General features: G+C 35.0%; 1 protein-coding gene across 1 annotated transcript in view; it reads left to right on the plus strand.

Annotated features, from left to right (window-relative positions):
• The window catches only part of CDC37L1 (cell division cycle 37 like 1, HSP90 cochaperone), a 28,755-nt gene extending 15,927 nt beyond the window's left edge, over window positions 1–12,828 (plus strand). Inside the window, exons 4-7 of the mRNA XM_037061770.1 lie at window positions 2,677–2,792; window positions 3,075–3,197; window positions 7,400–7,564; window positions 11,182–12,828. Coding sequence (XP_036917665.1) covers window positions 2,677–2,792; window positions 3,075–3,197; window positions 7,400–7,564; window positions 11,182–11,283 — 506 coding nt within the window. The 3' untranslated portion in view covers window positions 11,284–12,828. The remainder of the gene's footprint in view (window positions 1–2,676; window positions 2,793–3,074; window positions 3,198–7,399; window positions 7,565–11,181) is intronic.
• Window positions 12,829–13,468: the final 640 nt, after the last annotated feature.

The raw sequence follows: 13,468 nt of genomic DNA on the forward strand, positions 1-13,468 counted from the left end.
CTCTGAGCTTCCTGGATTTCCTGGAAGTCTATTTCCTTTGCCAGACTGGGGAAGTTCTCCTTTATTATTTGTTCAAATAAGTTTTCCACTCGTGGCTGTTTCTTTTCTCCTTCTGGTACCCCTATAATTCGGATGTTGGAACGTTTAAAGATGTCCTGGAGGTTCCTAAGCCTCTCCTCATTTTTTTAAATTCTTGTAACTTCACTTTTTTTTGTTTGGTCTGTTCTTCCTTCTGGTCCATTCCATTGATTTGAGTCCCATTTTCCTTTCCATCGCTATTGGTTTCCTGTGCATTTCCCTTCATTTCAATTAGTTTAGCCTTCATATGTTCCTCTGATTTGTGACTAATATCAACCAGTTCTGTGAGCATCCTGATCACCAGTGTTATGAACTGTGCATCTGAGAGGTTCGCTATTTCTTTTTCGCTTAGAGTTATAGGCTTTGGGGCTTTGAGTTCTTCTTAAGCCATGTTTTGGACTATTCGCGCCTATTACATATGAGGAGCAGAGCCGTAGTTGTTCACCAGAGCAGGGCCACTCAGTCTCTGGGTTGTGACGCTGTATGTGGGGGCCGGGTCAAAGGAAAGTAATGGCGGTCCTTTCTACCGCCTTCTGCTGCCAGGGCTGCGCAGTCTGTCTCACTGCTCACTCCACTGCTGGTTTATCTGCTCGCAAATGTGTGACCCCGGCCAGCCTGCCGCCCCGCACCCTCACTGGGTCCGCGATGCTACCCTGGCTACCTGCGGGCCTGGGTCGGGGTATCTTTCCTGCCTGACCCTGCTCTGCTGCTGGCTCTGCCCCTCTTACCCGTCCCGGTTGAATGGTTCATTGTTGTTGGACTTCCATATAGTTCAATTTTCTGTTCTTCAGCTGCATCTTTGTTTACTAAACCCTTGTTGTATTCAAACTTGGTTGTGGGAGAAGGCACAGTGTTTCCACCTATGCCTCCATCTTGGTGGACGTCCCCCTCAGAAGTTATTAAGCTCTTTAATTATAATCTGAGTAGTTTCAAGTAGCTTCCATAATCATTGTTTCTCAGAATTTAAAATGGCGTAATTACTGTTTTCAAAGTGTTGAGGAAATTTATAAAGCTTGTAAAACTCTTCACAAGGAAATGCTAAAATGCTTTTTCCCATTTTTTTTAAATGAGTGGAAAAAGTTAATCACTTATTTTTAATTGATTCCCATGTGGTGTTAAAGATGGATTTCTCAGTAAGACATACATCCTCAGTTTTGTTCTTTCTTGTGTTCTAATGTGGAACCTTAATGTATAGAAGTTTGTTTTGTATTTAGAAGAAAGATTTACTGCCAGGCTATTAAGATGGCCTTATAAAATTTTCATGATAATTCAGTAACATCCAGACTTATTTGGATGAGTCTAAAATCCCTAAAGCCAACAGTGTTGTACTTAATTTATTCAAGTGTAAAGCTGACGGGACAAAGTTAAATAAAAGCTCAACACTTGTTGGTTCCATGATCACTTGGGTGGTATTGACTTTTTTACTAAGTTCTTAGTAATTTGGATAAAAATGAAGATACACCTTAACATTTAGATTAGTTTGATTTTTTGAAGCAAAGTGACAGCCATTTGTTCATATGTTTGACTAATTTTTATTTATTTATTTTTAAAATATTTTATCTTTACAGAGAGGAGAAGGGAGACAGAAAGAGAGGGATACAAATATTGATGTGTGAGAGAAACATTCATTGATCAGTTGCCTCTTACACACCCCCAGCTGGGCTCGTGGCCCACAACCCAGTAATGTGCCCTGACTGGGAATTAAACCAGCAACCTTTTGGTTTGTGGGGTGATGCCCAACCCACTGAGCCACACTAGTCAAGGCTTAACTAATTTTTAAAAGATTTTGTTTTCCATGCATATAAGCAGTCATCATGACTAAATGTTAATGTGATAAAATGTTTAAAATACATTGTTTTTAGAACACTGACTGGATTGGTTTCCCATGCTATCAACATTTTGCCATATCATCTTAGACATATTTTAATAAGTTAGAATGTAACTTTTCTGAACCTTCTAAATCTTTGCTAAGTGTAGTTTCTCAAGATTTTGTTGTCTTTTGCATCTAATAGAAAATATTGTGTTCTATGACTAAATAATTTTTAGTCTCTTAAAACCTATATTCCCCTGGCTCGTGTGGCTCAGTGGATTTAGCAACAGCCTTTGAACTGAAAGGTCGTTGTCAGGGCACATACCTGGGTTGCGGGCCACAACCCTCATTGCGGGTGTGCAAGAGGCAACTGATTAATGTATCTCTCACAAACATAAATGTTTCTCTTCCTTCCTCCTTCCCTTTCTCTCTCTCTCTCTCTAAAAATAAATAAATACAATATATTTTTAAAATAATTTGTATTGACTAAGATAACCAGCTATTTCAATTTGCCTCGGACTTCAGGCATTCTCCAGGTGCAGGAATTTTGCTTTAAACCAGTCACTCTACCTAAGCCTAATTGTCTGAAATAAAACCTTCTGTGAATTTTGGAAGCTATTTAAATATAGTGCATTTTGCTTAAAAAGAATCTTATCCCTCTTCATTTGCTTTTTTACCATAATATATTGCTGTGGTAATATGAATCATCTTAAAAGAGAATCATTTGAAAATATAATTACTTACAAGAAAATACTTGATATTCATGCTTTAATTCATGTTTTTTACAGGTATGTTGAGTCGGTGGGATGATAGTCAGAGATTTTTGTCTGACCATCCGTACCTTGTATGTGAAGAAACTGCCAAATATCTTATTTTATGGTGTTTTCATCTAGAAGCTGAACAGGTATCGTGTGGACCTTGAATTTCTAGGAACCTCAGTTTTCTTATATACTTTTTTTTTTACATTAAATGAAAGCAGGTAGTCTTTAAATGGGATTACAATTTTGTTTTCAGATATACTTGAGTTTTCTGTGGGAATATTTTTTAGTTATTTTAGTTAGCACATGGAAACTTTTTTTGTAATGCCTTCTCTGTGTCCCCCCTATCTCTCTTGTTCCCAAATTCTATAAGCTTTTTAAAATGTCTCCAGAGGTATTTGTTATAATTTTAATCTATTTATTTTCAGAAAGGGGCTCTAATGGAACAAATAGCACATCAAGCTGTTGTCATGCAGTTTATAATGGAAATGGCCAAAAACTGTAATGTGGATCCAAGAGGGTGTTTTCGTTTATTTTTCCAGAAAGCCAAAGTAAGTAGCTATTTGGTTTTTAAATGGGAAGGTTAGGCCTTAACCTCTTTTGTCCATACACATCAAAGGAAGCCATTCAACTAGGATGCCACAGGTTAAATTCTGTAAATTTTGTAGTGGAAAGAAAAGTTGTATTGCTGATTTCATGCTAATTTAGACATAAGGGATCTATATAAGAGACTTTATACCATGTATGTGAAATTGAGACCTATTCAAATAAATGTCTATATTCAGGAAAATTAGTATTCCATCGTTTATTCAATAAATATAAACTAACTGTCAATGCAAAAAGCACAGCCGTTTAAGATGCTGAGAGTATATTGTTGAATGAAATAGATAAGTCCATGTTTAAACCTGAAGCTTAATGAGACGTCAGACTTTTGTAATGAAAAATAGGAAACAACGTAAAAAATTCAATAAGGATGAATGACTAAAAAATAAACTGTGGAATAATGTAAGAATATTATGCAGCCATTAAAATTATATTTTGAAGAATTTCTAATTTGAGATAATACTTTGCTATAAAGTTAAAAGAAGTGATATGTATTTATGTATACAGGATGATGTTGGCCATGTTAAGGAAAAATAGAAATGTCTAGAAAGATTAAGTACCATTTCATATTCACTGGATTAGTAAATTAGCAAGTTGTACTGGAAGTAGAGCAGTAGAAATCCACATTCACTGCCTGTGGGAGTATAAATTGGTACAACCACTTTGGCACATTTTCTTGTAATGTTGAACAAGTACTTAGAAATTCCCCTAGGTATATATCCTAGAAAACAGATTTTTCAGCATGTGGTCAGGGACACTCAAGAGTCTGCAAGACCCTTTTAAGAGGCCTTGAATCAGAATTTTTTCGTAATATTAATGCTAAGGTGTTATTTGCCATTTTCACTATCATGAGTGTAGTAGACATTGATACAGAAGCAGATGTGTGAGTCTAGCTATCTTCTGTTATAAGCTAGACTTCTCACTAAATTTGCTTAAGAGACTTTTTAAATAAAAATGTTATAAATGTTAATATGCAATATATGTTATTGTTATGTTTCAGTTAATTTTTAAAAATATTTTATTTATCTTTAGAGGGGAAGAGAAGGAGAGAGGGAGAGAAACATCAATGGATGGTTGCCTCTTGTGTATCTCCTGCTGGGAACCGGCCTGCAACCCAAGCATATTCCCTGACTGGGAATCGAACCACGATCCTCTGGTTCACAGGCCCGCGCTCAATCCATTGAGCTACACCAGCCAGGGCCTATTTCAGTTAATTTTTAAAAAGATTTTATTTATTTACTTTTTAGAAAGAGGGGAAGGGAGAGAGGAAGAGGAAGAAAAACATCAGTGTTCAGGAAATACATTGATCAGTTCTCGTCCACCCCTTCAACTGGGGACCTGGTCTGCAACCCAGTCGTGTGCCCTGACCAGGAGTCAAACCATCGACCTTTTGGTTCACAGGCCAGCGCTCAATCCACTGAGCCACGCCAGCCACAGCTTGTTAATATTTTTAAACTCTTCAGTTTTAATTTCTAACACAATAAATATTAATAAAATTAGTCTACATAAACAGGAGCTCTTTAGGTTCCTGAGTAACTTTCAAGAGTATGAAGAAATCCTAAGACCATAAAGTTTGAGAATTACTGCCTTAGAGAAACTTATAAATGTGCACTAGATACCATAATGTTCATAGCAGAATTGTTTATAACAGCAAAAAGCCTAGGAACCACCCAAATGTCTCTTAAACAGAATGAAGCAGCATCAGCATGAATAAAAGATAAGAGAGTAAAAAAAAAAAAGACAAGCTATGGAATGGTATTTCCAGCACCACTTTTTGAAAAATACTTATTTTTTTAGAGAAGGGATTGAAGGGAGAAAGAGAGGGAGAGAAACATCTATGTACAGAGAATCGTCAATTGGCTGCCTCTCATGCACCCCCAACTGGGGACCTGGCCTACAACCCAGGCATGTGTCCTGACAGGGAATCAAATCGGCAACCCTTGGGTTCATAGGCAGGCACTCAATCCACTGAGCCACACCTGCCAGGGCTCCAGCACCATTTTAAAATACATCACATTTTTTAAAGTTCAAAAACGAGCACAGCTAAACAATATATTATTAAGAGACACATATATAAGCAGTAAAACTAAAGAGGCAAAAGAATAACAAAGACAAAAGTCACAGCTCAGAGAGAGAGGGAATGCCTCTCCAGAACTGATATCTAAAGTATTAAATATACTAATGAGCTGTTTCCTAGTATGTGTGGATGTCCAGTCAACTGTACATATATTTTACATGCTCTTACATATGCATAATAATTTAGTATACATAATTAGAAGTTAGAAGGAAATATGCCATAAGTTTAACATTGATTTTACTTGGGTGGCAGAATTATAAATGATTTCTGTTTTCTTTTTCAGTTAACTTACTTCCTTTTATAAATAGAAGACAGTGTTGTATTTTAAATTAAAAAGTGTTGTATGTCAGGGTGGTAGTAGTCCCACCTTAAATGCTCCAAACCCTTTTACAGTGTAGCCTAAAGAAGAAATTTTTCCAAAATAATACAGTTTTAATGAGTAAATGATTGAGTTGATATTTTAGCTAGGTCTGATAACTGTTTGAAATTTCACTTAATACACAGGCATGCAAAAAACATACTTTTTCATCTTACATTAGTGGCTCTGTTTGAACTAGTTCTTAATAGGATAATGAACATAGCCACACTATGTATATTCTCTGAAATTTACTTTGGCAAAATTGCACTGAAGTCTTTAGATCTTAACATTTTGTTCATAATAATTTTTAAAATTTTTTAATTTATTGATTGTTTCTTGTATGTGCCCTGACCAGAGATCAAATCCACAACTTTGACATATCAGGGCAGTGCTGTAACCAACTGCGCACCCAGCCAGGGTACAGAATAATAACTTTTTAAAATTAAAAAATAGCTTTCATGGATGCTTACTTTGTGCTAGGTACTATTATAAGAACTTTTCATGGATTAATTCATTAAATCTCATGACATTTTATGAGGATTATCCTATTTTACAAGTGAGCAAGTTAATATAGAGGAGTTAATAAGCAAGTGCCCCTTAGGTTACTCAATAAAAACAAAAGTTACTCAAGTCTCTCGAGATCCAAAACTCTAGGCCTTGGGCGTGCCTGAGACCAGCAGTTGTGCCACTTGATTCAATTCACAGTTTATTACATAACCATTTTAGACGAGTTATTTTATGATATTCTGTATGTCCACATAAGTGCCATGTATTGACCAGAGTGAAGTGCTATAATATAATCAAGGAAATGATTCTAAATTTGTAGAAAGATAGAATGGTACCATAGAACATTAGCTACATTATTTGTATAAATATTTATGCTAATTCCTGATCCACAGCTTTTAATCTAGTTATACAACCTAAACTCCATTAAAGAAAAAACAGCATTTCAGACAAATCGACCTAGAGATAATAAGAAATGGACTTAGACAAAATCTTTTTTTCCTACCATTTGAACTTAAAGCCTATGTTTTATTAGTGTAGGATCTGTGTTGTCATTCCTTATCTGAAAAGGAAATAATGGAGGCTACTGCCAATAAGGGGTCTTGTATTGGAAATTTTGTTTATATTATCCATCATCAGAGGGCGTTTCCATACCTCAACATAACTCATCATACTTTTTTCTTTCTGTAATATTGAAAAGAAGGTACTTTCTTAAACACTAAGATGTTTTCATAAGAAATATTGAGTGTTGAGTTTTATTTTGTTTTCGTGGCTTTTACAGATAGGGAGTATAGAATTAGAATCACTAGAAGCAGGTAATAGTGCCCCCTCACTAGCTGGTAGAGAACTGAAAGGTTTTAAGAGTATCCCGTGGTGGTTTCTTGGCAATGGGAAGGGAAGTCGAGAATGTGAGAGGGTAAATGAGGACTATTTTGTATCCTATCAAGAACTCAGATAAATACAAGAAAATCAAAAGGCTTACTTTCTCTTGTTACATATTTGTGTGTTTAAAGAATGATTATTTTTTTTATTTTGCTGAAGCATATGGAAGTGGAACAAACCAATCACTAATATTCCTTGGTGGTTTCTACATTTAAACTGTTCCTCTCATCTTAACTTACTCTATTTCAGACCTGATATATGCTTGTTAGAATTTACTGTGTAGTTTGGAAATCTTCAAAAACACATTCTTTGTGTTTGGTATTTTCCAGGCAGAGGAAGAAGGTTATTTTGAAGCATTCAAAAATGAACTTGAAGCTTTCAAGTCAAGAGTCAGACATTATTCTCAATCACCCAGTTTTCAGCCCATGACAGTTCAGAATCATGTTCTACATTCTGGTGTTGGATCTATAGGTTTATTAGAATCCTTACCACAGGTAAGTTGGAAAAGCAAATGTTTATTTATAAATGCAGAGTTCACATTTTTCTTCTTTTAGACTACTACTCTTCTTATATATGTGTGGCCACCTCAGAACATAACTTGGAGTTTCATTTCATGCCATGTTTTGGCAATAAATCTGTTCCATCTCTTAGTTATTAAGAGAGAAACCAAATTCCACTCTTTTAAATATAGGAAATGAATTGTGCCTAAGCATTCTTAAAGGTAAGTGTTACTTATTGATCAGCTGAATCATAAATTCTCAAGATGACTCCAAAGAACTTCTCATTCAGAGTAGATCTATACCGTTTTAAGATTTTATTAAAGTGAAATTAGCTTCAAAGCATACGTACAATTGGCAACCAAGATGATGTGTTGCATGAGTTTATTCAGTATTGCTAATTGTTGGTGTTGCCTGACATATATAACATTTTTAGTCCACATTAATATAGCTTATGCTGAGCTGTTCTTTCTAGTAGTACTGGCCAGCTGTTTGAGCCTCTTTGAAGTCTGCTGTTAGAGTAAGATAAAACCTCGTCACTAACATGAAGGAATTTATGTCACCAAGAAGAGGAGGTTAGACTACTGGTCTGTCTAATACTACTTAGGGTTAAAATTTTAGGTTATCCTTAGAAAGGTGCTTCCCATTTTTATTTTAGTAGCATTTTAATTGAGCCCAGTAATATTTCATTTCCAGGCCCCATGATTTTAAATTAAGAGCAGCTTTAGCTTAATGTTTAGTCTTTTGCCTATACAGTGAAAAGGGAAGTCTCAAAAGACAATGTGAGAAGAGCCCTGTGTTTATTTTTAAATCTCATGAAGAAAGAATTGAGATTTTCTATATCTTGACCTTATGTCTTTGTAATTTCACCATTTCAGTTGTTATATGTATTGTAAGCCAAAGGGACAATTTAAGGAAAACAGTTGATCATACTTAAGTCAGCCAAAAATGTTACTCTGAAGAATGGAAATAATCAAGGTCTGATTTTTAAATAATTAGTCATGCTACCCCACAGTTAGACATGTAAGTAATACTCTCTTTTGATTTGCCCAGTAGGTTATCTCTTATTGCTCTTTAACTATAGTAATGATTTTCTCTTCAGTTCTTTGAGAAATAACCCACAGGGAACTAATCTTTCCAAGAGAACTTTATGGTGAAGTCACTGTCAAATCCAATATGTAAATCTACAATTATGATGCATATAATGAATGCAAAGGAAAAATATTTTTGAAGGATATCTTTATCATAAGAGGGAAAGATATATGTTAAAGTAATCATGAAATATTATATTACCAAAAAGTTGCTTTTGATTTGAGAGAAGTAAATTTGTGTTCATGTAAGATAGCAACCGAGATCTGCTACAGGCATCCCTTTGCAAGTCAGTTTGGTGGAGGACCTGGGATTATACAATTTTGACAGTTCTGAATTGCTGATATTACCAGAGTGGTTTAGATTTAATTCATCTAACAGACCAACTCTCATGGTGGGAGAAGAGCATCTCAGTCTACTCCTTCTGAGGGAGAGAAGGGTTGGGATAAGCTTTCGGCGAGATGCACAGGGCTGTCAACTGGTCGAGGGAAGTGTAAGATGAGAGGCAACCTGAGGGACTGAGTTGTCAGCTGAGAGGAGATCTGGAAGAAAAACTTACCACAACAATAATAACATCCCATTTTTATTACATCAGACTATAAGTTGCAAATCACTATCATTTAATCTTCTCAAAAACCCTGTGATTCATTTTCCTTGATATTACAAACTGAGGCTCATGGAGGGAACGTAATTTGCCTGGAGTCTATAAAATAAATGATGGAGCTAATATTCTAATCCTGGATTTCTATCCACGTCACTGCTCATTCATCTATACCATAGACTGTTGCATCATATATAAGAAATGTCTAAGACAAGACAGTCATGTGCTCTTGGGAAGAACTGGTCGAGAACTGGGACAAGAAATGTGTTGAGAATGTTACTAGATGAAAATATCAGTGGAGTTGAAGTATAGATATGGTTAGGCATATTGATTACTTTTTATTTTTTAAAGTGTCTTCATGATGACATCTTATAGTTCTTAGGAAGGTGGGTTAGATGAGTTCTGGAGAATCTCCTTTGCCAGCTCTCATACTTGGCACTCGCTCAGTGGAACACTGGGGCCTGGTCTTCATCGAGTTTCTGTCTGAAGGCCCTTAGACTTGGGTCCTAGCTTCTTTGGAGAATGGGATAATGTGATAAGAATATTAATAATTCTTTATAAAACTTAAATTTGGTTAACACTTTAGCTTTTAATTTTTTTTAATTGACAACAATCTTGAGAAATAAGCCAAATGTCATTATCCTTACTTTTGAGAAAACTAAGCCAAGGTCTCTTAATAAAGACATAAGTAATATTTACCTTAGGATTATCCTATATACTAGTTTTTAATTCTATTAAGTTGTCATAAATTGTTTTCACTTTGAGGTTTTCATTATACTAAGTGGTAGAGGCAGGGCCTGAACTGAGGTCCAATGTCACTTTAGTGTCCCAGACCTCAGTCAGCTATTTGTGCCACTTTACTCACAAAGACCTGATTGGGAATAATACAACTTCTGGCTAGCTTTTATTTTCATAGAGAGGGGAAGGGAGGGAGAAGGAGAGGGAGAGAAATACCAGCTGGTTGCCTCTCACCCCCCCCAACCTGGGACTGGCCTGCAACCCAGGAACGTGCCCCAATGAGGATTGAACCAGTGACCCTTTGGTTCATAGGCCAGTGCTTAATCCATTGAGCCACACCAACCAGGGCTATTTTTGCATTTATTGTATAGTTTTCTGTTCATAGTTTTAGAAATGGACAAATAGAACATTTATGAGTTCTTTTTCTGTTTAAAAAGTAAAGAAAAACTAAAACTGTGCTTCCCAATGTTTAACAATTGGATTAGAGTACCTCTCAAAAGATTAAAGATTTTCTCACTTGAGTTTGTTTTAACCTTTGAGAAACCAACATAAACTGAAGATAGCTATAATTTCTTATTCATGTTGCATATTTAGTATTTACTGTTGTAATTAAATAATAATACACATTTCTGACTTAAAGCAATGTTTGTATTTTAAATTATCAATAGCTACGTGTAATCACATGGAAGATGTAGCCTTGCATGATTAAATAATTAGTTTTTTTTTTAATGTTTTTAATTAATTGACTTGAGAGAGAGACAGAGAAACATTGATTTGTTGTTCCATGTACTGATACATTCATTGGTTGATTTTTCTATGTGCCCTGACCTGGGGATTGAACCGTGAATGAGGTCAACTCTCTAACCAACTGAGCTTCCCAGCCAGGGCAATACACAGTATTTTTTAAAGGCTATTTTTTAAAGAAGAAAAAAGGTAGTGTTTATTGCATTATTTTTTTACATACATCTTCCTTCTTTATCACATCTCTTTGGATTAAGTGGTCATAATCTATTTTTCTATCTCTCTATCTTGTGTTTCAACCCAAGTCTGACTTCAAAGTCCATCTTCTTTCCTACTTTCCTTCACTGCAGAGAAAAAGAGAATGTGAGGCTGATTATGTAGTTGCATATACTAGCCTAAACCTAGTTATTATCCATTGTTTCTTCCCTATACTTTTTTTTTTCAGAATCCAGATTATCTTCAGCATTCTATCGATACAGCTCTCTGCAGTTTAAATTCAGTGGTACATAAAGAAGATGATGAACCCAAAATGATGGACACTGTATAATTTGGTTAAGACTGCTGAGGCCAAGTACTATTTTGTTACAAGAAAGGAAGAACTTGGCTATTTTCTTGACACTTTTATGGGTGCTGCACTTTATTTTTGTTCGGTTTTTGATGGGAGGGGAAAAAAGAGTACTGAAATGTTTTGTAAAATTTTTTTTATGTGCTGCTAGATTTTTTTGTTTTGTTTTGTTTTGTTTCTGAAGAGAGGAGTGGTACCATAAGTTACAAGAAGTCAAACTGAACTTTGGTTTTTTGCTACTAAATTTGCCTTTAATCTTATTGTTCTCAATTTTGGAATCAAAGTATGAAAATCTGCACAAACACAATGTTTACAAGAACTGGTTGATTCTAGGAGGCATCTGCTACAGTCTTTTTATATGGATATGCACATGCCCTACTCTGTAAAGATGATTAAAGACAAAAATGTCCTGTATCCTATCACTAATTTAGCTGTCACATCTGGTGTTTTATCATGTTAAAAGCAATAAATCAGTAGTTGATAATCTACTTTACTAAATAAGCTGGGTGACACCAATTTTTAAAAAGTTTTCTCCTTAAAATAATATTGCATTTGTATTTTCGGCACCATCAGTTAAAGAAATCCTTGACTCTAATATCAAATTTATATAGACACTAAATTAAATCCTTAAGTATTCTCAAAAGTGTATTCCTTAGAAATTGATTTTACCCTGTTGACTTTTTACTAATAAGGGATACTGTGACTTAAAAAAGTGATAAAGCTAATATAAATTTTTAAAAAATAAGACCAACTTTCAAGCTCACTCTTAATTTCTTGATATAATGTGAGATCTCTCAGGGAGCAAGTTTTAAAAGGATACTCATGGCCTGTAAGAACAAACGGGAAGAAGGATCTGACTTTTAAAATTTGGTTTATTGTTTGTTTCACTCTGATGTAGCCTGAGGACTTTTTTAAAAGGCAATAGACGGCTTCTAGAGCTAACTGTCTCCAGCTGCCAACTAATTGTGAGAATGTGGTTTTCTGTATCGGTAATGACGGCTTTTACTGCATTTGCCATTTCTCTCCATAGTTCAGTTACCGTAGAATGCTTTTGAGCTTTACTACTTCATATATAATCACCTCAGATATGCCAGGATATTTGATGTTTCACTTTATTTGGAATTAGATGACAATTTTAATTATGCTGTCTTTGCTATTTGAAAATTAATCTTTGGACTTACAGGAACATGAACTTTGATTTATATTCGATATAGCCTTTGGTTCACTTCCACTGAGACTAGTAGCAAACATTTGGAAGATGACTAACTGGGATTAGATATACATGTCTCAACTTGAAAAACCAAATATTGCTAAGGAACCCGTATGATGATACGACTTGTAACTGTGGCCTCATTTGCACCTTGTTTTAACTAACTGAGGTGATAAGGCACTTAGTACCCATACAAATGGACTGGACTTACTGAATCATACTTACGTAACATCACAATCTTACTGGTTTTCAGAATAAAACTCTTTTGTGCTTTTGATACAAAGATATACTCTACAATAAAATGTTTGATTAATTTACATGGTAGTAATTTTTTTTGACCAATGACCTAGTTGCAGAAATTTTTCTTTGTTTTTCTGTTCTGCAGCAAGCTTACTTTTCCCTTCCTGTCACATAAAGAATGTACACAGCAGTAACATCCTCAATTTCACTGAAATGATACTCAAACCATTACTTTCCATTCCTCAGCTTCACTTTGCCCCAAGATTTGCTTACAAGCATCCAGATTGTTTTCAGTTTCACTTTGCCTCCTTCAAGTTAGAGGTGTTAATGACTGTAGACTCTAAGGAGAGAAATTATCAATGAACTGAGTAAACTATTCTTGAAGGGTTTTCTGTTTTTGTTTTCTAAAACAAGTATTGTTGAGCTTTCTTAAAGCTTTATATATGTATATGGGGTTTTTTTACTTTCAAAGGGAAGTGTGTTCTATGTTTTAGTGTGAAAATGATTGGATTTATTTTAGGATCCAAGGACTGATGCCATAATTTGCACTTAAAGACTGTAATTTTTACATATTTAGCAGTACTTTAGTTCTAAGAACAGTAAATTGACATCCTTCTTATTTTTCTTGAGTATTAACTAATTCCTGTTAATAGAAATGTCATCTTTTCTGTTTCTTAAGAAATAATAAACATATACTAAGCAAAGGGGTAATTCATA

This window comes from Sturnira hondurensis, unplaced genomic scaffold (genome assembly GCF_014824575.4).
Source record: "Sturnira hondurensis isolate 20B ecotype Veracruz unplaced genomic scaffold, ASM1482457v3 Scaffold0013515, whole genome shotgun sequence".
NCBI classification, from domain to species: Eukaryota; Metazoa; Chordata; class Mammalia; order Chiroptera; family Phyllostomidae; genus Sturnira; species Sturnira hondurensis.